Source organism: Poeciliopsis prolifica, unplaced genomic scaffold (assembly GCF_027474105.1).
Source record: "Poeciliopsis prolifica strain line A6 unplaced genomic scaffold, Auburn_PproV2 SCAFFOLD024, whole genome shotgun sequence".
NCBI classification, from domain to species: Eukaryota; Metazoa; Chordata; class Actinopteri; order Cyprinodontiformes; family Poeciliidae; genus Poeciliopsis; species Poeciliopsis prolifica.
In genome coordinates this window covers 3,539,356-3,566,088 of record NW_026562399.1, presented here as the reverse complement: position 1 = coordinate 3,566,088, position 26,733 = coordinate 3,539,356, and the positions used below count along the sequence as shown (strand labels likewise).

Below are 26,733 nucleotides of genomic sequence, written 5' to 3'. Positions count from 1 at the left end.
GTTTGCTGTTAAAATGTCCTCGTAGTCTCTGTTGACAGAAACGCAAAACAACGATCCGTCTTCACTTGGCATGACGTCATCTGGGTAAAATACCACCCACCATGTTGAAGCTGTTTGTGCTGGAACAGTTTGGAGCAACAGGAAAATAGTAATGTCTACCACACTTTTTTCCTTCCACCAAACCTTCCACCAGAGAATTCAGACTGGACGAAGTCGAACTGAATTACTTCAACGTTCCCACATTGGCTTCATTACCACAGCCATTGTGGTAATGAAGCTGAAGTTGGTATATGATTCACAGTGTCCCCATGAAGCACTGAAATAAAGGGACATTTCACTGTGTTTTGGTTTTTAAGTCATCTGGTCTGATTTTCATCAAATTTGGCTTGATGTTTGAAATACAATAGTGATAAAGCTTCACCTGCTAAACTGAGTACAGTTACCATTAAATGTAAACACCCCCCAAAAATTGACGGCACTCAAAAGATACAGAAAAGTGTAATCACAACTGAATAGTGTTTGTTTGTATTTTTTTAACTGGTTTGTAATTTATAAAAGTGATTTACCATCTTTTTTAATATAGGGATTAATTTTTGAAAGTATTTTCAGTCTCATCTTGTACTTGTGAGCCCAGTGCCGTGAATGTGATTTCCTCATGAGCTCAACGTGTTACGAGCCAATTAGATGTCTGCCTGAGAAATCCAGTAATAATGGAGACGTTTGGTTGATGTGAGCGATTAAACAAACTGAGGTTGAATTGACCATAAAAAATTGGTCAGTTTGATTGTTTGGTTTTTAAATAGTTGTCCAGTTAATTTTAAGTAATTTAATTCCACATCATTGTAGATGAAAATACATCTCAGTTCTTATCTCAGTTAAGAACCAGTTTGATTTTCCACAGGTGGATCACAGTGGATCTCCACCTATTTGCGCTTCATCAATTTGTGGCTTTTTCTCTGGGATTTGCTTCACTGCCTCTGTCAAATCACATTCTGGGACATCTAGATGATGAAAACCACCCAAAGCCCATGAACTTGAATCACATTATCTTTATTGTTTCTTGTTATGTCTCCTTTGACGTTTTTTTCTTGTTTCATCCTGTCGGGCAGGTTACCTTATCTTACCTTTGTAGCCATCGTAAGAAAAAGAGGGTGAGTGGGGAGCCTGTGTGTGTTTCCTTCAGTGAATGTAGCAGTAGTTATGATTTATACCCAGCCAAGTCCGGCGGCGATATGAGGCGGTTTAAAAAAAAAAAAAAAAAAAAAGGAAAAACTTCTGAATTACACGAGGCAAGCTGTTACGGCTCAATAACACGGGCCTGTAATCGGCTCACATTTCAGTCGCACACACAAGTGAAGTCAAACAGCCCTTGGTTGGGGCTGCGTTTTACGAGGAGGCACACCGCATGAGGTGATCAGCATATGTTCTGTTGACATAAATTTCAAATTTACTGCCGCTGTCAAAAGTGACTGTTGGACAAAGTTGATTATTAACTGAGTAAATGGCCTCAGAGAGTTTTATGAGAACTTCCTTAATGGCTACAGTCAGTCTGTTTCAAATCAGCCTCTGTCCCTCCCACCGCGCAGGCAAAACACACACGCACACACACACACCTTCCACTATGTATCTCGGAAGCAAGACAGGAGCAGACTATTATAGTGTGATTTGATATTCTAATGTCTTTTAAAGATCAATAAATGAATCCAACTGGAAGCACCAATGAGGTCTTTTCATTTACAAATGTTAGTCCTTCTCTGGCAGAGCTGTCTGGACGTTTGTTTGGGTTTTCCTACTCACTTTGGAAAAATCTCGATTCAAGAATGCCCCATGACTGGAAAAGTGTCCAAGTGGAAAATAAACTTTGGAAAAATAATTTTTATTTCCAGACTTTTTCTGATTCCATCGATTTCAAATTTGAATCCCTCCCTCCCGTCCGATCTGTGGGTTGACTTGACTACAGTGGACATTTTGGCCATAGATTCACTCTACATAAAGTTTTTAGTCTTGACAAGAACCTGCACTTTACATCTTAAATTTAGCCTTTATTCCTGGCGCGTTAGCCGGGCCAGACTGCTAATGGTCCTACCCTCTACTTTTCAAAGACAGGATTATTTCACCAGGCGCTGTTTTCATTCTGTTCAGCATCAAAAAATGTGCTGTTTCACTGAGCAGTGCTGGCTGTTGCTGTTAAATTTAACACACTCTCAGCTGCAGACAGAACGCTTTGCTTGTCAGCGCTACATTTAGAGAGTAAAAAAAGCAAAACGAAGCGCTGGTTCCACTTTGAGTGCCCTTAATAAGACCATCCATGCCTTATCGGTGCTCTGTCTGGGGGGCACAATGGTCAGATTGAGGCAGGACACAAAAGGCTTTAGAAAGTCTTTGTGCTCTGTGTGTGTTGTTGCTTGCCGCTTACGTGTATTTCCTCTCTTATCGCCGTAGAAGTGACTACCTCACATTTGACCCCCTCCTGACGCTTTGCTCAGGTTGCTGTATCATCGGTGGAGATGGATGACCTACCATTTAAAATCACTCATTTCGCACTCTACCTGCAACATGGATAATCACAGGACTCGGTTCAGTTAATTAGAGAAAATGTGAAAGAGAAGAGTACGAGTGCAGCTGTTTTTTTCCCCCCACAGCAAGGTGAGCATTCCTGAGTACGAGTGACAGTTGCTTAAGTGGAATGCAATGTAGCTGTGACACGGTGGCTGAATGGTGGCACTATGTTTGCAGCTGCAGCTGTTGGACATGTAATATGTCTGAATGCACACTTCCTCACTGTCTGATTCCTCTATGGTATTCTGATTGAAACTGGAGTAGAGGGTTTAAATTGCTGACATAGTGCTGCTATAATTCAAATTAACATCAAATATATCCTATTTCTAGTTCAAGTATCATGGTGTCCTATTGATGAGTGATGGTAGGATGGAGCTGGAGAAAGACAGATCAGGATCTGATTTGTAGTAAAGTGAACATTGCTCCTCCTCTTTAACTGTGTTTCCATCGATGTCCTTTTTGGGGGCATTTCGAAGAATCACTTAAGATTGATGAAAATGGTCAAATTAAAAAAATATATTTTCAATTTTGCCACGTTCAATGAGTTCGAGAATGCTTACGATCTTTGGTGACTGGTAAGGTCTCTTGAAACTTGCTCTCATTGGGGAGGTCAGACCAAGAACAAACTAAATAGACGTTTGTTGAGTCTCTGTGTGCTTCAAGCAGAATGGGTAACTTTGGTTTCCCCATGGAGCCAGGCCTGGCGCTGGGAGTTCACCAATGAGCACCTAGTGGTGGAGCCCAGAATGACATCAGGAGGCTGCTGCCACCTGATTCCCCAGCTGCTCAAATACAACTTGAGGTCAGGTGCCTTAAGAGCCGGTTGCATCGACATGGTCTTCTATACATGTTAGATGGGTAGGATTACAGTGGACCCTTGTCTATTTTCAGTTCAGTATTTGTGGATATTTTTGTTAGAATGTGAGCACAAACCACTCAAGGAAAATTTGCTGATGGATGTCTTTTAATACAGCGTATCAAAAATTCATATAAAAAAAGGCAGCTTGGGAAGCTGAAATATGCTACTTTTGATGGTGTTTGGTGTCATTTACAAAGCAGCCAATCCATGAACATTATTCATTTTCCTTGTCATTGATTGGCTGTAACCTCAATAGCAGAGATAAGATTGCGGATCTTAGTTTCTGCGCTAGTGCTTAGCCTTAGGTGGTTTATGTTGTTTATATTCTTGCATATCAAGGTAGATTAGGTGTTTGAACTATTATCATACTCCATCTCCATATAACTATTTCTCTGAGGATTTTGTCTCTTCCTTTTTCTGGGACAGATTTAGTGTTTATAGAACATTTTATTGACTATAATCTTCCCAGTAGAAATCATTCTATTCAAATTTCAACCACAAAATGACATATGTGTCCTCTTAGCATTTTCTGATCCAGTTTCAAGGCTTTTATGCAGCGATTAATTGAGAGGACCCTGCTCGGCCGCTCCAACTCCTGCAGCCATCGCAGGGGAAAGCGCTATAATCTCTGCCTGTCTTTGCCTCGTCACTGCGCTTGTCTTCCTCCGTCTGATTTGAAGTGCACAAGAAAGCTGTAAATCAATTTGCATTCGACATCTGACATCAATCAGTCATGTTTTGGAAGAGCAGCACCACCTCCTCCTCAGAGACTTGGAGAGCCGGTGTGATGGATGGCTGTCATCTCGCCCAAGTTGAGCGGATCTCTTATCAAGGGCATTGTTTCCCCAAGAACTCGCTCGGCTAATCTGTCTCTGCCACCCAACTTCACAGTGAAATCTGTTTGACGTTGTCGTTTTTTTCTCACCTGTACGTTGAATCATAAGCCTTTCTTTTTTTTCCACAATTTTGGTTTCGCCAGTTGTCTGGGTTACGATTCCACCAGTATGATCTAGCAATGTGAGACAGTGACCTGTGTTGAAGATTACACTCTGAAAGTGCACCGTCTTGACAAACAGTCATCTCAATTTGTGGGCGTGTGAGTGCTGTCGGTCTCAAGATGAAGCATTCGAAGTATTTAGGAGGCTTAAGGCTCCCTGGCAGTTGTTTGGCAATTCTTGTCACCTTAATTGCTTTAGAGCGTTGTTTTAGAAATCGCGCAAGAATAATATGCTTTTCACTGAGCCGTGGGGTCCTTGAGGATTTCGCAACACAGGCGTTTTTAGTGTTAAGTCTGTTATTTAGTTACCTAACCTTCAAGGCCTTCACTGCACAATCAAATATTGACCCTTCGTTTTGTCTGACCTTGTGCACCTAAACTGCCTGTCATTTGGAAATAGGGGATTTATTGTCCATCAAGGATTGGCCCTTCTCATAAAGCCGTTAGCCGTCCTGCAACTTTGCGTGAGGGAAGCATTCTGATTCAATTTGCTGCAGCCTTGCTTGATTTTTGCTTTGACAGCTTCCAGTCGAGCTCCACTGACCTGTAGTTGTTGAACCAAGTGTTATTTTTATCTGCTGATGAAAGGGCAATATCATCTCACAACATAACAAGGCTCCCAAAGAAACAAACTTAAAGGGACTCCATTAGTGATCTGAGCTTGTTCCTGCACAGAGTGCTGATCTTTTTGCCACTTTGAGTTCAAAAAAATATTTCACTGTTTTTTTGGTTTTTTTCTTTGTTGAACATCTTCAAGTGAAAACTGGGGCAGTATGTTAGAGCCATTTTCCACTTTCTATTATCTGCTCATTGTGTATTCTCAGAAAGGTGGTCATGTGACTAATACGTATTTACTATGAGATGGTTAGTTAACAATAGCTAATTAGTCACTCTTCAGCTTATTTTTTAGAAACTGTAGAGTACTCACTTTTTTGACAAATATTCTACTTCTTAGATTAATTTTTAGATTATTATGCAGAGAGACTCCTATCATCCCAACCCAGAAAAGGAATTACAACAAACTCAGAATCCAGAAAAAAATTCTTCCAGACCATAAACATTTAGTTTTTATTAATACTTAGAAACAGTGGAGTACTCATTACTTTTACAAATTTAGAGTACACTTAGAAAGTCCAGATATTACTTATACTTATTTAGCAACCCAGAACAGAGATTAGAACCTGGAATCCAGAAAAAACTATCTTAGCAATTATTCTTCTAACCCAGAAAAGAAATTAAACCAGAGGATATTTACTTATGCTATAGCTACCCTGAATAGGAGAATCTAGTTTATTTACTTTGGATCAACATTATTAGATTATTTTTCTTCTTTTGCTCTTTCCTTCGGTTTGTTAGTTTGTTTGTATTTCCTTTTAATTCCTGTAAAGCACTTTCTATTGCCTTGTTGCTGAAAAGGTGCTATATAGATAAAATCACCTTACCTTATCTTATAATTAGATCATTTTTGATTTCAACATTTTCTTATTGGCTTTTATAAGAGATCAAAGTGTTATGTGTTTATATTCATCTTTACAGATGTTGGTTATTTTTTTCTGATGTATTTTTACATTTCTTGAGAGTGAGATATGATGTGTTGTTCTTTTGAGATCTTTGGGGTTACTTTGTGTTGTCTTGATCCTTTATGTCTGACAGTAATCAAGTCTAATTAAATCAAGTTGAATTAAACCTTTTTTCTCAATACATGAAATAATTTGGAGAACTCTTGTCTTTAATTTTTCGTCTTATCTTTGTCTATAGATGTAGATGCAACAAAAGTATTACGTAAAGAAAAATATGCATTTTGAGCAGATATTGATGAAATGTAATGGTTTAAGGCTGAAATTGAATTCTAAACCATTTGACTTGCTGGTGAAGCTGATCCTGTTGTAATTGACTTTCTTACCAATGGGGTACAGTTGGAATCATTCTGTTTTTTCTCTCGTTCACAGAAAGATGCACAGTGGAATGAAGACCTACAGCTGTGAGCTTTGCGGGAAGAGCTTCCTCGACAGCCTCCGTCTACGGATGCACTTGCTCTCCCATTCAGGTACCGATAAAATAAACACTATTATGGCTCTTGCACTATAACCAAGAGCATTGCAATTATGGGACATTGCCACTGCACACAGCAGTGATCCACTCATGGAGTGGTTATTTTACCAAAACAAATAATTTAAAATATATATTTATTTTCATCATGAAGGAATTACAAATGATAAATGTATAGAACCCACTTGTTACAAGAAAAAGGGGGAGAAGAGCACAGTAGAAAGTGGTTAAAAATACTTCAAACAGCAGACATAAATTACATTTTGGACAATTCTTTAAAGCGGTGGTGACCAAACTTTTAACAACGATGGCTCAGAATCTTGATGGTGTACAGCATCACAAAGTCTTTGAAATATCTTGCTTTTGCAGCACGCAGGTGTTGTAGAGAGATTGCAGATGTAGATACCGATGACATCCTGGAAGCTGAACAAACCAATGAGTGCCGCTGACTAATCAGCTTCCTGAAATGTTGAGTCGCCCTGAGGCTCATCACCATCCAGGCTCCCAACACCTTTGGGCCTTTAAACGTTATAAAATGAACTGAGGTCTGGTCGTCAACCACACGTAGTTTTAATTTAGTTTTTTTGAAGTAGCTAAAAGTTTCCTTATTCTCTTCCATTCAGATTATAAAATCAGTAAAAGCCAAAGATTTAAATGCCCCAATTTAAACATCAAGGTGCTTAAGTTGTCCCTGTTTGGGACACAGCAACGTCCCCAACCCTTGCAGTCCTGGATTCTGAAGAGAATAATTACAGGAATCATTTGTTTGTTCGTGTCTCACCACTAGTTTAACAGTGACTGACACTGATGCTGACAGCCTTGCTATGTTTATGACAAAGATGAATGACAAACTCACGCTGTGCCAGTGAATTGGCTCAGCACACAGCTCAGTGTGTCACAAGCAGAAGTTGCTCTGAGCAAATATTCACTGTTTATTTTTAAATTACACCCTGTTTTCACAATCCTCACTGCGCAAACATGTGACAACCAACCCCCCACCTACACACACACACACACACACACACACACACACACACACACCTACATGCACACGCACCACCTCCACTACCAAGCCCCCCATCCTCTCAATCACTTGTCAGAGCAGAAAGAATGAAGCTCCACAACGGAAAGCAAATAGTTTACAAATTATTGTGTTCCTGTATCTGTCATTACTGCATATGTCTCCTCTGATCAACTGAAAGGCAATTTTAAGGCTGTTATTAATTTATGTTCATTATTGAAACTATGTTTTAGATTTACTTTTATTTTTTTTTTTTACTTTCTACAAAAGTTTTAGAATCCTTAAACACCACGACTCCCAAATGTTTGATCTCGATGCACAGATTGTTGATTTTGTAAAGCTACGATCTGCCAATACAAATTTTTCTGGAAAAATGGATGATTGAAAAAGTCTCTTTTTATTATTATTGTTATTATTATTATTATTAGTTTAAAATCAAGTAACTTTCCTTTTCTTCATCACTGAAAATCTACTTACACAGTAAAATTCGATATTGATAAAAATAACGCAACATCAGAAATCTAATTAATGAGTAAGTTTTAGACTGGTAAATAAAAGACTGATTTAATGAAAACTATTAGAAGCCCATTATAATTGTCCAGTTATTATTCAGATCAGGAGCAGAGTCGATGTCACACTGTGTGTGTAGGAAAGATCAGTAAGTGTTGCACAGCTCTGTATTGTTTCCAAATAATGCTGATTAATTTAAAGCGTTCATTATTATTATTATTATTATTATTATTATTAAAGATTAGCATAATTAACCTAATGAGCATTATTGTCTGTTTCTGTGATTATTCCTTGTATAGTAAGTCAACCCTTACTGTAACTTCTGGAGCTAATATTTCCAAGTCTCCTACACCTTTTGTTGGTCAACTGACTTGATCTTAAAATCAAAAATGACTGTTTTTGACTCGTCACTCAGAAACAAACAGAGAAATGTTTTTATCACAGTGGCGCTGAGGCCTGGTGGGTTCACTCACTGGGAGAAAACTTAACATCTCTGGTGCAGAGATCTGTCATCCTGAAGCCATGCTAATGAATTTGTAGTCTGGAGAACCTCTGCTAATGAAAATACAAAATTCATTTTAGCAAACTGCATTGGATGAATTAGAAAAAAAGATTTTTCATACAGAAACGAGTGCCTTTTGAAAAGTTTGCCTGGGTACTGTATCTGCACTTACTGCTCAGTCAGAGCTCACTTTGCATAAATTCCTGTCTGTGCATCTTTGCTGCTGTTATACCTGCTTCCTATGGACACTTTCCAAATGATTTTTTCCCCCCCAACTAAGCTTCCTATAAGCAATAATCATTAAAATGACCAGAAATAATTCTTTGAAAAATGTCTCTGGGCTTAATGAGTTCATATGAGTTTTAGTTTATGAAATGAATTGCTGAAACAAAATATATTTTTGCACCAGAATAGTAACCCAAAATGAAAATGGCGTGAACTGCTGTATTTTGCATTGAATTCTACTAGGATAATGTTCCTTTTCACAGATTTAAATGAACATTTTGATTGATTGTTTCCTTTCATTTCATGTTTTTTCTCTATTTTCATTTACTAATTAAAAATCAATACATTTATTGTAGAGATTATGCTGCACACGTCTTAAAGAATGCTTATCCCTTATTTTTTCCTATGAGGTAACAATAATGAATATGTGTATATATTTTTTTATTGCGAAGCTTCTGGAAGGGCTTAGACTCCTGCAGGCCAACATGTGTGTTCTATCAACAGGTTGATAATGAGTCAGAGTTTAAATCTGCTGTCACTGAATGAAAGTGATGATCAAGTGGAAAACAGAACGGTGAAAAGTCGAGGAAGAACCACATACCCCACCATGAGCGGAAGATGTGGGCAGTGTATTTTTAGCGTCTGTGGCAGCAAGTGCACAAACTTTTTCTTTGCCTTCTTTTTTTCTTCTTCTTTCCTCTTTCCATGCAAGGCTGTGTCAATGCGCGACATCAACCTGTGCTGTTGCACGCACCACTGTTGATTCATCGCCGCTTTGGTCTGGAGTGAAAGGCAAGCCGAGCGCTTCAGTCGAGACGGGCGACGGTTAGGGAAGAGACAGCGCAGAGACAGAGCCTCTTTGATACTCTTTGTTGTCTTTTTCTTTTGTTTTTTGGGGGGTTTTTTTAGCTTTTTTTTTTTTTATTCCTCTTCTGCTCCTCCGCCTCCACTGTTTGACTCTCAGGGCTTTTTCTGGGTCTGACACCACGTCTGGATTTTTATCATGTCTCTTTGTAATGACGACACCTCACCCCAAAAACCCTCAGCTTGAGCCTGTTTCCTCCCCTCTGACCTCCCTGCCCCCCACCGCCTCCCTCCTCCCCACACCTCTCCTCCTGTCGCTATACTCCGTCAGCTCGCTTCACAAAAGCCAGAATATTGGGATGAGGCGAGAGGCTTGTTGGTATGCGCGGCGCGTCGTGGATGTGGAGCATTTCAGACGCCGCTGCCTTGCTCGCTGCATCTCTCTCTCTCTGCCTGTCTTCCTGTCCTTCTGTCTGTCTCTCCCTCAGCTTGTTGTAGCTACAGAAGATTTGGCAGCTTGCCCGTCTGGGCAGCGTGCCACCTCTGAGGGTACAGTATGTACAGTCTACCTTCTGCCAGCTATTTCATTTTTGTTTTCCCTTCGCCTTGTTCCGTCTCAGGCCACGTGTTTGGTTTTTTCCCTGTTAGCATTGTTTTTATCTCTGCATGCTGTTTAATGTTTGACAGGCTGCATGGAGAGGGTGGAACCCAAAACCTTAGCTTGCAAATATTTTTTACAGTGCCGCTTTGCAAAAGTATTCAACTTTTTTGCGTACTCACATTCCAGCCACAGGGTTTGAGAACAACATAGTAGCATTTAATATTATTTTTCAATACCCGTCACTGTCACTGCTGAGTAGAAGCATTCCCAGAGCCTGATGCTGCCGCCACCATGCTTTACATTTATTGTTTTTTATGCGTTTTTTTTATACAGTTGAAATTGAGAACTTATTCTCAACAAGCTTACCCTGCTAATATAAAGGCTAAAATAATGCAAATACATGTGTGATGTGTTCAGCAGTTTTAATTTGCTGCCCACATGCAATTGAAATCAGAAGACACATTCCCCCCTTTATTCTCTCTTTATAAAGTCAAATCAGCCAAATTTAGACCAGACACAACTTGTCTTTATTTAGGAATGTCTGGTTAAAGGAGCTTGAGTACAAACTTATAAATAAATGTTTTTCTCTGATTCCGATATTTTCTTATTATGTTTTAAACTCAGTGTTTGTTCACAAAGTGAAATGTTTTACAGTTGGTGGTTGTAATGTGACAAAATGTTGAAAAGTTAACCAATCTAACTTATTTGAATAACACATTAGTCAGCAACAAAACAGATCAAAGTGCTTTACATCATAAAACACAGAAATATAAATTCATAAAAGACACCAGACAGGAGGTATGAATACTTTTGCAAGGCGCCATAAGAAGATTAACACTTCCTAATTCCATTTATCATAATGTATTGATAAAGTAAGGCTGGAATAACATGTAAATAAAATGTCTCCTTTTTCTTTTATTTCTACACTGCTTTTTGCTTCTTCTGTTTTTCAGATTGTTTTAGAAAATACCAAATTTTGCTCAACTTTGTTGCAAAGCGGGAGGGCGGTCATTAAATATTGCGACTGATCTGGATCCGTTTCAGAACATCTGCCAAATAGGGCGCTTTCCTCTGGAGGACGTGCCTTCAGTGAAACTTCCAGTTACATTTTCAAAGACTTGTGGCAGAAAATTATTTTTCATTTCTAAATATAATAGGTTCACATCTTTTAAACTCCTTAATCGCTGTGAAAATTTGCCAGTTTATTCTTTATTTCATACAAGCTCAAACAAGGTTTACTTATTACAGAATGTACATCTACATTAAAGTGAAACTGTAGACTAAGTTGGGGCTGAATTTGGTCGAAAAAAATAACAGCATAGCAGACCCCTAAATCAAGCATTTCTACTAATCTCCAGGAACCGAATCTTGACATGTTAAAGCCACCAAATTCCTGCCACAGCTCAGTTGGTTCTACAACGCTGACTTCATTATGCAAACGCACGTCTTGATGCGGCATGTTCAACTCCACCCTGACGTAAAAATGGCTGCCGTGCCTTGAAATGGGCTTGTCTTTTGGGTAATTGTGGACATTACACAAGTCAGAAGTGTGTTTATCTTTAAAATAGTTTTTTTTTTTTTATGAACCCAAGGCAGTTTTTGTTTTAGTTTATTTTCAAGACACCATTCTTGGTAACTTACTGCTCATATATTAAGTTAAATTGTATTTTACTTTTTAATTAAGAGTATAATACTGTGAAGAGTAATCCCCCTGTACGGCTCGCTTTGTAGAATTGCTTTAATTCAGTCATATTGAAAGAATGACAGCAACTTTATCCAAATTAAGGCTGGGGTTTGACTAGGCCACTCTAAAGCAGTAATCTGGGTTTCCTTGAGTCATTCAAAGGTGAAGTGGCTAATTACTTTGGATTATTAGTATTTTATGTGAGGGAGCAAGAATCATGGTTCCACCAAGTTGTTGAAGTGAGTTTTTGATTTTACAGAAATTAGGCCTGAGTGTGATTATTGAAATTTAACTCTGATAATTCAATTTAAATAATAATCCAACAAGGTTGGATTAGGTCATCACTATTAACATAGAGCCAGTTTGGTTTGTGTTGTTTCCTCTTACTGAATCATGATTTTAAAACTTCTTTTAGTATTTTTGTAGGTTAAAATTAGTGTGAGGATCTGAATAACTTAAATGGAGCACAATTGTTTTGGAGTGCTGCATCTATGCTTAACAATTGGGCAATCTGGTTCATCTGTATGGTACAAAGCCAGAAGGTTTTTGGTGGCTCATCTCGTTAAAGCAAACTCACATCCTAGATGCTCAATATGTAGTAAAATGCTGGTTGACGATTTACCAGTAATAAAAAAGGGAAGTGTCAATAGAGGCATTGAAGATGTTTTTTAAAAGAAAATCCACCAGAATAGATCTGGCCTCAGCCAGCTGTTTGATTTGGCTCCAAAGTGCCAATTCACTCTTCTAATCTGATCCCAGTCAGAGTTCAAGAGCAAAATGGCCCAATAAATGAGAACATTTCAATAAAAGCAAACAAAAAAAAAATGCTGTGAATTCAAATAAATATGGTGGGAGGGTCAGTCTTCCTAATGGGCTTTGCCTGTTTCCTTCTCCGTGGCGCTTTTGTCTGGCTGTTTCGGCGCTCTGCTCAGCCGGTCGGCTGCTTTGGCGCGGTGCCGGCTCTTCCCTCTCAGTGATGACGACATATTTGTGCCGGCAGGTCTGGATGTTCTGCCAGCATTCCAGCATTTATGATCGCTCGCAGATGTGAGTCCAGGAACACACTGTACTGTACCCAAACCCAGAAATTAATGAAACTTGACTGCCTTCCAGGCCACAAATTCCTAAATGTGCATGTGTGTGCGTGTGTGTGCATGTGTGTGCGTGTCTGTAGTGTGTATGCATGACTGAGACGAGAGTCAGGGGAATCGAAGGGGGGTGGGAGGGGGTGCTATTAAAAGCAAGTAGCAGGAAGAGAAGTGGATCAGAACAACAAAAAAAAAGAACCAAATTGTTTAGTAGTTTGCATAAATTTTTTTAATTTTTATTTTTATTTCACAGCTGATTTTGTCACCTGAATCCACTCCAACTCCCTCAGAGTTCTGTGCAAAAGTTCTAAGTGCAATGAGTCAAAACTTTGCAACATTTCTACCACTTTATCAGACTGGATGGTTTTAAAGTCCTCTCTCAAATATATTTGCTTCAGGTCTGAACTTTGACTAGGACATCCCAATAGATGAAATGCTTGGATTTAAACTCTGAAAGCAACCTCTATGAGGATTTAATCCAGTTCCCTGAGTTGTGGATCTCTGCAGCTCCTCCAGAGATAACAAATGGTTTTAGGCTGTTTCTCTGTTTGATGCTCTCTTTGTCCAGCTTAGTGCAGCAGAACATTAAATGTTTCAGAAAAATGTTTCACATGTGGATACAAGAATCTAACTTGCCACTAATGTGGCAAGGAGCTTGCTTTGTTGATAAAAACTACTGAAAAATTTCAGATGGCAGCCATTTTTCATTAAGGAAAATTTGTTCTTGCACTTTATTTGCCAATATGTACCACAGATGAATACTACTGGTGTCAAATCATACATATTTGGACTTATAGAAATCATATTTACCTTTTCTTTTTTTTTTTTTTTAAATGGCCACCTCGGTTGTCATGGAAAATAATTTGTTGTACTAAAATCGCCAATTAGATGACTGCTTGGTGTCAAATTGGGGCCTTTGTAGCTTGAAACCATACAAATCATATTTTCTTGATCTGTGTTTAATTTCTCAAGTGGCTATTTTCAATATGACCGCCTTTGTTGTAATGGAGAATATGTTTGCTCTAAAATCCAGAGTTTTTGCCACTGGTGGCCTTAGTTAACCAAAACCTTAGTTGCTATATATTTTGACCTGTATGTCCTATGAGTAGGATGACCAAAGCCAAAAACATATGATGTAAAAATGGGTAAAATCTTGTGGCAATAATTGCCATAAGAGGCTCAAAAACAGCGGCCATTTTGAAAAATGGCCTTCATCCTGAAATTCAAGTGCCGAATGGGAAATTTGGAAAAATATATGACCTGAGGGGTGAGAACACAAACGTTCCCTGCTTGTATTCACACTTGAAAGATTTTTACAGCAACATGCTGCAAAAGCTGCTGAGTTTAGATATGGACACCAGAGGTCATAGGTCAGATTATGGATTGAACAGCGGTCTGCGAATTGCTGTTGCAGAACCTAACCCTTCTCAAAATGTTCTTTCTGTGTGGGTGTGAATACTTCTGTGACACTCTGTTTACTACAGTGATTTTCTAAGTGCATAAACTCAGCTTGACAGAGAATACCAACAGCAGTAGCTCATTATGTAGCAGCATATTTTTTTTCTCCTCTGCAACTTAAAACTGACGTTGCGCTCCTCGCCGTACTTCCCCTGACCCTGTTGATTTACGGTTCTCCACACCGCCGGCATCGGGCCACTGGAGGACTCCCAGCTGGGTTCCATTACACGGCAGGGCACAAGTGAGAGGTGACACAGCACAGGGGCCCGCTCATAATACAGCAGCATCAGGCGTAGCTGTCAAGCTAATATTTTTAGTAGCCTTCAGAGACGGTGGAGTGGAGTGGGGAGGGGTGGTCTGCGTGCATGTGTGTGTGTGTGTAAGGGGGTGCTTGTTAGACTTGTGTCCTGAGCAAATGCGACTTCATTGGAAACGTGTTGCTCAGAGCGAGTGCCCTCCTTAAGCCAGAACTCTGTGTGCCTGCGCTCTGGGCTTCTGGGAACAGAAGTGAGGTTTTGAAGAAATAAAACACAAAAATAGGTGAAGTGAACAGTATGTGAGGGATGATCCCCTGTGATAAAGAGTCTGGATGAATGGTTTGGCAGCTCCATGGCTGGAGCCACTCTCAGGCCTCGTGGCTTTTTGCTCTTTTTTTCCTTTAAAGCTCAGTGTGTCCCCACCTGACACCTGTAGCAGCCTTTGTGGAAGAGATGCTGTAGGTTTGAACTGTAACTCCTGAGAAATGCATCACCTGCATCCAACTTAAAGTTATTGTCTAATGACTTCATCGTCTTATTTAAGCTTCTCAGATTAGAGTTTATACGCTTCTGGTCTCCATTTGCTCTCCAGCTTTGTATTTGTGTACTGACGTGGCCGCTTTATTAGATACACCCTACTAGTAATGAGTTGGACTCCATTTTACCATCAGAACTGCCTTAATGCTTTACAGCATTGATTCAAAGAGGTGCTAGAGACATGACTCAGAGATTTGGGTCCAGATTTACATGACAACATCGCTCAGTTGCAGCAGAACGTTCGGCGAACTTCGATGAAGCGAATCTTCTATTTCACCACATCCAGAGGTGTTCTGTTGGGTTTTGTTGTCCAGTTGGAGATGATGAGGGAGGACCAAATTAGACTGATATAATCTGACAGCAAAAATACATTTCTAATGTTTTTTTTTTTTTTTTTGGTTTCAGGTCATATAATTGTGAATTTGAACATTTGAAAGTAGAATTTTTCTGAGGTGCATATTAACTCACTTTCCACTTATTTTTCCTCTCTTAAAATAAAATTATTTTCAGCCAAACAAAGGCGGGGATAACATTCCAAATACTTGGTGATTTAAGAAGTAATTTTTTTGTGCAGGGGTTGTATATCAATGAATATAATTGAACCTTATAAATTCAAAATAGTTTTCTGTGTAAAAAAAAACAAAAAACATTTGGATCATTTTACAAAAAAACTGTTGCAGAGCTGTAGAGCTCCTGTGGTGGCAGACTGCTGCATCTCTGGTGCACAAAGAAGAGATATAACGTATCCTTCCTTCAACTTTCTAACCACCACTGCTCCCATCAAACTAAGTATTTACATTTCTGATATTTGCAGATTTAATTATCTTGTAAATAGATAGATTTTTGTGGAGAGATGCACATTTCATCATTCTTTTAAAACAGTTACACATATTTTTTAAGAAGAATATAATGTTTTTAATAATGGTACAGTTTTTTTTAATTTAGTTGTAAATTTGCTTTTTTAACATTGTCTGAATGTCCTTGCATTTACCTTTCGCCTACTGCTTGTACACTTAAATTTACCCAAGCTGGAACAATAAATGATACTTATTCTTCCCTATGTTTAAATGTCTAAAGATACATGAAGCCTCTTCTGATGTCATAACCCAAATAAAGATTTGAAGCATCTCCTTCGAACTAGATGTGGACTAAATGAGAGCAAGGTTTGGCCAACCACTGTCGACCCTTTAGAATAAGTTACAGTAACAAACACATGTGAAAGCCTAAACCTCATTTTCAGAGATGTAAGTAGATTAAGCCCTCCTAAGAATTAATAGCAGTAATAAATAAAAGGAATAAAAGATCCCTGAGGAAACCACTTCTTGCCAAACGAATGGCTCCAGCGGATTAGTGTATAATCCAATAACTGCTCTCCTTTTTTCCGTGGTGTTGATTACTCCAAAACCCGTCGATCTGAAAAGTTAGAGCGAAAGCTCAAAGTTAGCTTTTCAGACCTCTCTATTTTCTGACTAAAAGGAAGAAAAAAACAGGAAGACTTGATCTTATTCCTTTTATTACAGGGATATTGCAGCTTTAAATCCTTTTGGTTGCTAAGTAGCGAGTGCCCCTGTGCTCCCTTAATGGGCTTGATTTGGTATTCCGCTCTGATGCCAAGTCTTATTTTTGTATGCGAGACAAAGTGTTTTGATGGAGGGTGATTGCTGAAACGTCTGTGTCTACCAAAGGCTGTTTTGTGCGTGTGTGTGTGTAGAGTGAGACTTTTATGGCCTCTCGGAGTACAGTACACTGTGTGCCTTCTGCTCAAAACAAGAACACAGTCGATTGAATTTTGGATTCGCTTCATCATCCCTCCCTCCTCCCAGCAGCTTTGTTGTCAGCAAGCAATGTGTGTGTGTGTGTGTGTGTCTGAGGGAGGGATGTGATTGCTTGCAGTGTGTACATGATGCTGGTTTGCATGTGTGTGTGCGTGTGTGTGTGTGGTAAAAGTCAATTATTGCAAAAGGCTTCCAATTAATTTGCTCTCCTGGAAATTCAAGTGATACTGTAGAATGCACACATCCATAAACACGAGTGTGTGCACACGAATCGAGTACACACACGCACACCATTAACTGAAACGGAGAGAGCAGACGCGCTAGATGCAGACGTTTGTTTGCTCCAGAATGGGATGTTAAAATAGGTCGTGTGTGTTTTGGGGGGTGAGGGGATGCTACAGGATGAATAGTGAACATTGCTCACAGGGGCTAAAGCGGGATCAGGTGGAAATGCTCTGTCTGCTCTGGAAGTGTATTATTCAGGCTGAGGGTCCTTCAGAACAGCTCAGGGCAGCATGAGGACAATGGAGCATCCTCTGTAGCATGGAAGTCTAGAAAATGTGACACAACTGATTGATCAAACCATCTGTGTGGGGATGTAGCTAAAGCTCGTTGTTTTATGTCGCCGTCCAATAAGAACCATGTGGAAACGAGTGGTGACCCTGGTATCAATGTGTTTTTATGAGCGCTTTACATTAGAAAATGGTTGGACATTTTATTATAGGCGTGTTTATCCATGATAAAGGAACAATGTTACTTTTAATTGGGGAAAAAAGCTACGCTTAAAAACACAGGAAAATTAGACCAGGAGTTCTTTCCTACGGAAGGGGAAGGAGGGAGAGTACAGAATTATTTGCAGCAGCGGCAGTGATTCGGATCTGGACAGAGACACTGCTAAGCGTCGTATCCGCAAACCAGGGCTACTTTCTATAAAAACATTAACACAAAGATGTTAATGACAGCAATAGCCAGTGGCTCTGTTCGAGATTAGCTGAAACTGTGAACATGGATTACTTTATAGTAAAATCCAAAAACAGATCATTTGCAGCAACATGGACTTTTTATTGCGATATTTTGTTGTAGTGTTCAAATGAAAATGATAAAAATGATTGATTACATTTTTTTCAGGTAACTGTATTGCTGCGTATGGCACAATATTCATAACACAATTATCGCTCTAGACAAAATCAGCAGGAACTGTATTTCATTATATTTTCAGGCTTTACTGATATTCATTGATGCTGTTATGGAACAAATTGTGGAGAAAATAGTAAAAATCACATTTCTAATAATACAGTCAGTTTGTCTTTCTTTTTTTCTTTTTTTTTTAATTTATTGAGACATTAATAAACAAAAAAATCTTTGCAAGATGAGAATTTTTTATGGTAAATGATTATATGATAAATTGCCAGCCCAATGTTTAATGTTAATGACACTGATGGATCTATTCTGAAAACAAATCAACATAGAAGCAATGAATCAGGACTACCTTTTATGAAAAGTAAAAATTAATAAAGAAAATGAAGTCAACATCAGAAATTGCTCTGTTCTGAAAGGAGACATGGCCCAGTGGGTGACTGGTTTGTTCAACTGGGAATGATGGCTCTGCCTGTGGCTAATCCAGGAATGAAGCAGTTCTACCCAATAGCACTGGGTTTGGAGCACCTGCCTTAAAAAAAACATAAATAGAAATAGTTTTTAATCTATCTTTGCTTTCGTGATCTCATTTTTAGGTGTTTGAGAAATATGAAAGATTTATTATGTAGAATATTTATTGTCCCTAACGTGTCAGACTGTAAATATTGCGGATTATTATATGACATGCTCTTTAAATCCCCTCCACAGTCAATTGCAAACACAAAGAAAAGAAGAAAAAGAAAACATCTCTTTATGTTTATGAATCCCAATAAATTCAGAAACATCTGGAGATGAACCTGCTTCCAGGAATGTTGCATCTGTCTCTACCTTGCGTCTGGAGGGCAGAATGGGCACGGAGAATAGGAAAAGCAGATAGTGTTTGTTACATTAGATTAAACAAACAAAAAAAAGAAAATCCAAGTTTCCCAGAGAAACTTTGTGTGTATGTGGCAGTGTGTGTTTGTGGTACTGGCAAGGTCCATTTGTTCAGCTCTGTATAGTAATTAGTGGTATTTTCCACACAGGGAGGAGGAGGCTCTGCTTTATGTGTATCTGGACTGCACATGTCAATATAATCCTGGTTTAATTTTTATTCTTGTTTTTTTATCTTTCTCCTCAACGGGTAATTATTCTTTGCGACGGTGCTCACGTGGAGCAGTGATGCCCCTGTGCTTCTCGGGTGAGAGCGCCATCTGAGGCCGCTGAAGGATTCCTGAACGCATCGCAAACCTTTTCTCCCGATTAAAATATGAAAAGAGAATCAGCAATGAGAGGCAGGTTGTACAGCAGGGAGAGATAAGGTTGTGAGAGCAGAAGGCTAAATTTAAATCGTAATTGGCCGACTTCCACAAGCTTGTGGGCATTTTAATGAGTCATAATAACTTCATTTAAAACCAGCTGAGCAGAAAATAGATTGGAGAGGAGCCTGTGGCGAGTATGGATTTGTGTTGCTTTGTGCATGGGTGTGTTGGTGTGTGTGCGTGCACAAGACTGGCTGGATTGATCCAGGTCTGTAAAACTCATATGAATATGAACATGCAGACCAAGACACAGACGGTCACTGATGCAGGATTTCTGCATCACTTCTCGGAGGAAATCACAGTGCAGCTTTTCCTTCTTGGGTTTGTGTCAGTGCTCCGTAATGACAGTCAGCGCACGTTGTAGCCACAGCAGTGTTTATCCCGCACTCACTTTACCATCACAACCAGTCCTCGTTCTGAGATTCTCAGGGTGGCAATTTAAAGATTTGCATGAGAAGCTAATATATATGTTTCATTTTATTTAAAATGTATCGTTAGTTTGATTTTGATTTAAGTAATAGTAGTAAACTTGCTCATTGTGTAGGGTATTTTTAATTTTTTTTGCCATTTATACTGCAGCACAAATGCACCAAGCTGATATTTGCTGCTTAGTCTGCCTATTTGTTCAGTTACAGCCTCCAGTTTGCATCAGCTGCCTCTCATAGTTGGCCTATGCATGTATATTGTTCATCAAATACAACAGACTGTTAAGAATTGGAATAAAATGTGCAAAAAAACAGCAAGGATGAAAACATGAGTAAGGATCTCCGATGACGCTTCTTTGTGCGCCCAGGATGCAGCGGTCTGCAGCTGAAGAAGCCCTGCAGTTCAGTAGCAGCTTCATGCATTGGGTGGGAGACATTGTCCAACAGAATGAGACAATGTTGGAAACTATATAAAAAAAAATAATAATAATAAATGAGTATTTAGATCTTTAGATACTTGTAAATAGACCAGACCTGGTTGTGATGTGCCTATTGAGATACAAAAAAAAATAGAGATGCTACATAATTATTTGATAACTTTATGAAGTGGATTTAGCAAAAAGTGCAGACTGTTTCTTACTATAATTGATTCAAGCTCTTTATTTTCAGGACTTATTTTCTCGACCGAGTGAAGTGTGGTGAAACTTAAGAAGCTTTCAAAAGAACAAATACAGTAAATTAGGCTTAATTTTGAGCACCGAACCGCATTAAATGAGATTTTGACCCAAATAGAGGAAAAAAGTCTCCTCAATATTTGAAGGAAACTAATTCTTCTCCCTGCTGCTCTGAAGACATCGGTCTGTAGCTGGAAGTCAAATGGGGCTTCATCAAATCGAAACTTCTTCTTGATCCAAACTGGAGGAGAAGTGAGCGTTATCCCAGAGACGGACACCGTGTGACTGTCACATTCCTGATCTGGTGTCTCCATTTCTGCAGCATTATCCCTCCACAATAAACCACTGTTGTGTTAGGAACACAACGGTGGTTCATACATTTGCACTATAGCTATTAGATTGTTGCTGCCTCCTATCTGTTTCCGTAATGAGCCGGCGGTATTCACTGACGTGCAGAAATTGAAGTCAGTCATTCAGATTTGACAGCTTCTTCATTGTGTCATGGCAGCGTGTGTAATTAGGCAGGTTTTACACAAGTGTCAACAGATTTTCACGTTAGCAGGCAGTCGGTCTCTGTTCACATTGCTCCCAGTCGTTTGCTTAAATCTCAAAGCGTGGACAAAAGAGGCAGTATGTAGATAAATAAATGGTCAGAGAAATTAATTATTTTACAAAGACCTTGACCAAGACTTGTAATGGTCGCATGAATTTATCATCAGAATGCCACTCAGTCATCTTTAAACTGCATTCAGACAGCATATCTGCCCTTTTATGTAGCCTTCTTTTTTATTATTTATCACGTTCAGTCACTTTTGTGTTCTTGACAGCTCCAAGTTTACTTTTTTCTGTTATGCTTTTATTTGAATGAAATGCATGTTTTTTTTTTTGTTTGTTTTTGTTTTTTGCAAAGAATCTACATTCCTTTGCAGCCTGAGACTGAGAAACCAGGATGGGACGATAGTTTGTGATACAAACGGTAATAAAAGTAAATATCCTCTGAGGCTCGGCACTTTATTGCATTATGTAAGTTGCCCGATAGCTCTGGGAAACTTTTTAGATCAATTTCGCAGCGCAGATTAGAGGGCTATGAATCCCATTTATGGAAGAGCTCCCTCATGAAATGCTCTTTGAAACTTTTATATTTTTGGATGACGAGAGAATGAACTCGGCTAAGCAAAGATCTGCCGACGGCACTTTCATGTGGGGGGAATAAAGAGAGCAGGAGAAAGTGAAAGGAGACAGAGAGGGAGCGAGGCAGAGGGAAGAGATAAAAGCACTCCCAAAGCCATCTGGAAGTAGCCAGGACACACAAGGATTGCTTTTATGCTGCTAATTCCACTGGGAGGTGCGACATAAAAGCAAAGCATGGATATTGTGTTATAACTGTTGAAAACAAGCAAGTGGCTTCAGAATACTAATAGGGCTGGTCAGGAGCAAAAGCACTTCAGTCCAGGGGTAAACAGGCTTTTGGGAAACCCCCCAGAGGATCTTTGTTGGGGGGTTCGAGGGAACAGAACATATTGATTTGCCGCTATTGTTGAAGTTCTTGTTGGCGGTTTCTGAAACTCTCACAATTGTAATCGCTTTCTAAAATGTTCACAGAATTTAAAGTTTGCTTCTTGAACTTAATTTGATGACTAGCTTTTAGAGCCGTCACTTATTCAAAGGTTTTAAATGCTGAAACCACAATAATTTCCCTCAGTCAAGATTTTTTTTTAAAGCAAATATTTTTTATCCAAGTTTGATCATTTTATAGTACTCTTTGTTTGAATAAAAAACAGATTTTTTTTTCTCTTCCAGAGGCTATAGCTAACAGCGATAGCTCATTGTTCCAACATTCGTCCTTCCAGCGATTTTTATTATCTGTGTCACAAACACCGCCAACATTAAAGAAGAACTTAAGGTTTTAAGTCACTCCTCACAACTCCTTTAAAAAAAAAAAACACCATTAGTATGTTTTTTTGTTAAGGACACGGATTTGTTGTTCCCAGATGTTAGCTATTGGCTATTGCTACCGTTAGCGGATGAAGCTAGCGGGCAGCCAGAGGAGACTCAAGATTGAATTTAATTTCTAGCATTTTAATAAAACTGCCCATGAGCTTCAACATCAATGAATTGCTGCCAAGTGCTTATGAATGTCTCGCACACTCCTATATTACGTACTCTAAACATATTTTAGGTATTTAATTCAACAACTAACTGCACAGTTTAGCGTTTCAAGTCCATATTCAAAAATCACATCTGAGATCAGTACTTTTTAACGTTATTTCCAGTCGTCTGCCCTTCAGATTCTGCTTTACACCAACTGGACATCACTTTATAAAACAAAGGCACCTGTAAAATATTACTACAGACTGTGATGCTAATAGCTCGAGACAGAAGTGCAAATAAGCCAGATGAGTAATGTTGTTGCTTCGACAGACTATTCATCGAGGCTTGGAGGCATTCTGCTAATGCCATAAGTCATGGCGTCTGTTTCTGCTGACCCAAAGTCAGGCTGCTGTAAATGGGGAGCCGAATCAGGACAAATCAGCAGCGTCAAAAAGCACATCCACCTAAAATAAATGTAACACCTTAAATGTAGCTGCTGCTCAGACCATTACAGATTCTTCATGTCAAAAACTGGCTAAATTTTAACCGATGAATAATAATTCTCCACTAATCCGCCGTTGTGGCCGGTATGGCACACCATCCGCAACAAACTGCAATGCATTGAGTATTCTGACACCCTTGTGTCAGAACCAGCATAACGACAACAACAATGGTTCACATACTGTACAGCCACAAAATCTTACCAAGTTTTTTGGTCTTGTTGCTCATTTCAAGTGTCTTAGTACACTTGGAAAAAGACAAAACTAACTCCAAAGTCCAAAATATAGGAGCTTGCTTTGAGTCAATAATTCATTAATATGGAGGAATATCCATTAATTGTTAATCTATAAAGGAATTACTTGACTTATATCAATTAAATCAAATTTTATTTGTATAGCACATTTCAGCTACAAGGCATTTCAAAGTGCTTTACATCATAAACACAAAACACAAAGGCATGCAACATAGAATAAAATACCAAGGTTTTTTTTTTTTTTTTTCTTCCCTCTCTTTTTCCTTTCTTCCCCCTTCCCTTTGACACGGAATTTAAGCGCCTGTTATCGCCGGACTCCGCCGTCCGTTTAACCATGGGTATTCGCCGGGCCCCGTTGCCCACAACAGGAAAAAAAAAAATAAAAAATTACATACATATCCACAAAATCAAATTTATACATATTACATTTCAAATGCAACTCTAAACAGGTGCGTTTTTACTTGAGATTTGAAGGAAGTCAGGGTTTCCGCTGTTTTACAGTTTTCTGGAAGTTTGTTCCAAATTTTTGGTCCATAGATGCTGAAAGCTGCTTCTCCTCTCTTGGTTCTGGTTCTGGGGATGCAGAGCAGAACCAGAACCAGAAGACCTGAGAGGTCTGGAAGGTTGATACAACAACAGCAGATCTTTGATGTATTGTGGTGCTAAACCATTCAGTGATTTGTAAACTAACAACAGTATTTTAAAATCTATTCTTTGAGCTACAGGGAGCCAGTGGGGAGACTTTAAAACTGGTGTTATGTGCTCTATTTTCCTGGTTCTAGTGAGAACGCGAGCAGCATTCTGGATCAGTTGCAGCTGTTTGATTGATTTGTTGGACAGGCCTGTGAAGATGCTGTTGCAATAATCAATGCGACTAAAGATAAATGCATGGATGAGTTTCTCTAGATCTGGCTGAGACATTAGTCCTCTAATCCTGGAGATGTTCTTCAGGTGATAGAAGGCCGATTTTGTTACTGTCTTTATGTGGCTCTGGAGGTTCAAGTCCGAGTCCATCACTACTCCCAGGTTTCGGGCCTGATCGCTAGGTTTTAGTTGTAATAACTGAAGCTGCATTGACTCTAGATCGTTCCTCTTTAGGTCCAAAAATAATGACTTCAGTTTTATTTTTGTTCAGTTGGAGAAAGTTTTGGCACATCCACACATTTATCTGCTCTAAGCATTTATTCAGTGATTGGATGGGTTCAGAGTCACCTGGTGACATCGTAATGTAGAGCTGTGTGTCATCCGCATAGTTGTGGTAGCTAATATTATTTCCTGTTATGACCTGAGCTAGTGGGAGAATATAAATATTAAGGTCAAATATTAAATTTGACCTCTTTGATGACAAGTTTCCAATTGAAACAAAGAAATCCCTGTTCTTTATGTAGGATTCAAACCAGTCGAGCACCGAACCAGAGGGTCCAACCCAACTTTCAAGTCGATTCAGTAATATGTCATGGTCGACAGTGTCAAAATATATATCTTGCTGCAAAGTTACTTGCAAGTTAGTTTTGTCTCATTTCAAATGGGCTAAGATATTTGCATTAGAGACTAAATTAAAATGACTTGGTGAATCTTTTTTTTCGCTGCATGGGCCAGTCTTTTCTGCTCTCATGGATCAATGATAAATACTGACTCCGGAAAACCAGGGACACCCCACATTTTTTCTGCTTCTATCACTTCAACTCTAAAGACATAATACTGAGATCAATACTGAGATAAACACTTCAGCTGTTATTCCTGATTTGCACATGTTACTTTTCATGACTTGTTGGCTTAAAAATACTTTTTGTTGTCTGGATATTTAATTGACTCTTATATTTTCAGACAAAAAAATTCAGAATACCTGTATGTACAGATGAACAAACTGGTCAGAATATATGGATTAAATCCTTATTTTCAACAGCATCTTGACTTTATTATTATTATAATTTTTTTTAGATGAAAAAAGGAAATCTTTAAATATCTTAAGAAATTATGCAACCAGTATGGAGAAGTTTGCCAAAATAGGTTATGCTACATTTTTCTGGTCTCTGCAGGTAACTTGCAAAACCAAATGTATATCATGCACTTCAAATAAAACTGGATGAACTGGATGTGCAAAAATAGATTTTCCCACGTGACCTTATAGAATAACAGCAAAACAAGAAGAGGAGGGTAAAGGCCCAGTTAGAGTAGCGAGAGAGGACAGACAAACTCTTTGAACCGCAGAGTCACCGTTTGGCCTACTTCTTCCTCAGCTGATCCTATCCCACACACACACACATGCCACCACCACCACCCACACATAAACGCATGCTTCCCGAGTTTTGGCCGCCCGCCAAGAGCTGTCACTGCCTCTACAGTATGATTTCTGCTGTATCTATATCCAGAGCTGCGCGTATCCCTGAGCACAAAGCGGCGTGTCTGCAGGAGGATCATGACTTGTACACGCTTAAAAAAAAAAGACATATATTTTTATATTTTGCAATAAATTAAAGAAATAATCTTTAATTGTTGTTTCTGTGAAAAAGTATAAAAGCAGCATGCCTGCTGTAATATGCTGAACAGAATGAAAGCAGCTGGAGAAGGCAGGCAGGCGGAAAGCAGAGCCGTTGCTCTCATAAATGATAACTAATTGGATCTCAATGTCATCTGTGTTGTGGGCCTGGACACAATATTCACACTGGATTTTTCTCCCTATAATTCACTTTGCTCAGCAGTTTAAATCCTCGGTCTTGACAAGCCATTTGCAGGAAAACAGATGACCTCATGGAAAAGAGCTGGTAACCTCTGAATGGTGTCATTTGGCTGATAACACAGGCTTGTTGACTAAAAGTTGTGCGGTAATTTGAGGTAAGTTTATTTCCCTTAATAGCCCTTGTTGTGAGATTTCCCTAATTGATCCGATTTGCTTGTTTGAAGTTGGCACTTATTAAGTTTTATGTGGAAGATTTAACAATGTGGAGGGGAGAGGATTTTGGAGTCAAACGAAATAACAAGTATGTAAATGAATGCACCTGTGTGCAGTAAAAGAAAACATGTTTCGAGCTTTTTTTATGCTCTTTCGAGACATTTGGATTTCCTCAGATCTGCATATCAGTCATGCCCCCAGGGGCTCATCTGGATGAGCTTTAACCTTTATGAGGTTTACAACATTATTTACAAAGACCACATGCAAGCCGCATATACATCAGTGATTATCATTTCTGTATCAACCAGATACATATGGAGTTGAATTAGTCTCCAAGTCACTCACAAAGCTGACAACGAGATTTGTCAGTGTACAATGGAATTGACGTGTGTATGACGATGCGTAAACAGTTTCTCGAGTGTACAAGTTTCAAGCTGCACGAGTCGTAATGCGTAACAAATGCAAATCAGCAGATGAGCACACTTGCCTGTGCTTTCGATTTTTGAGACTGTTGTACCACACACGATTCACA

The 26,733-nt window shown here is 39.0% G+C and overlaps 1 protein-coding gene across 3 annotated transcripts in view; it reads left to right on the top strand.

Annotated features, from left to right (window-relative positions):
* zbtb16a (zinc finger and BTB domain containing 16a) overlaps positions 1-26,733 on the top strand; it is a 169,833-nt gene that overhangs the window by 61,444 nt on the left and 81,656 nt on the right. For all 3 annotated transcript variants that reach the window (XM_055046493.1, XM_055046495.1, XM_055046494.1), the window contains exon 3: positions 6,365-6,462. In XM_055046493.1, the coding sequence (XP_054902468.1) occupies positions 6,365-6,462 (98 nt within the window). The remainder of the gene's footprint in view (positions 1-6,364; positions 6,463-26,733) is intronic.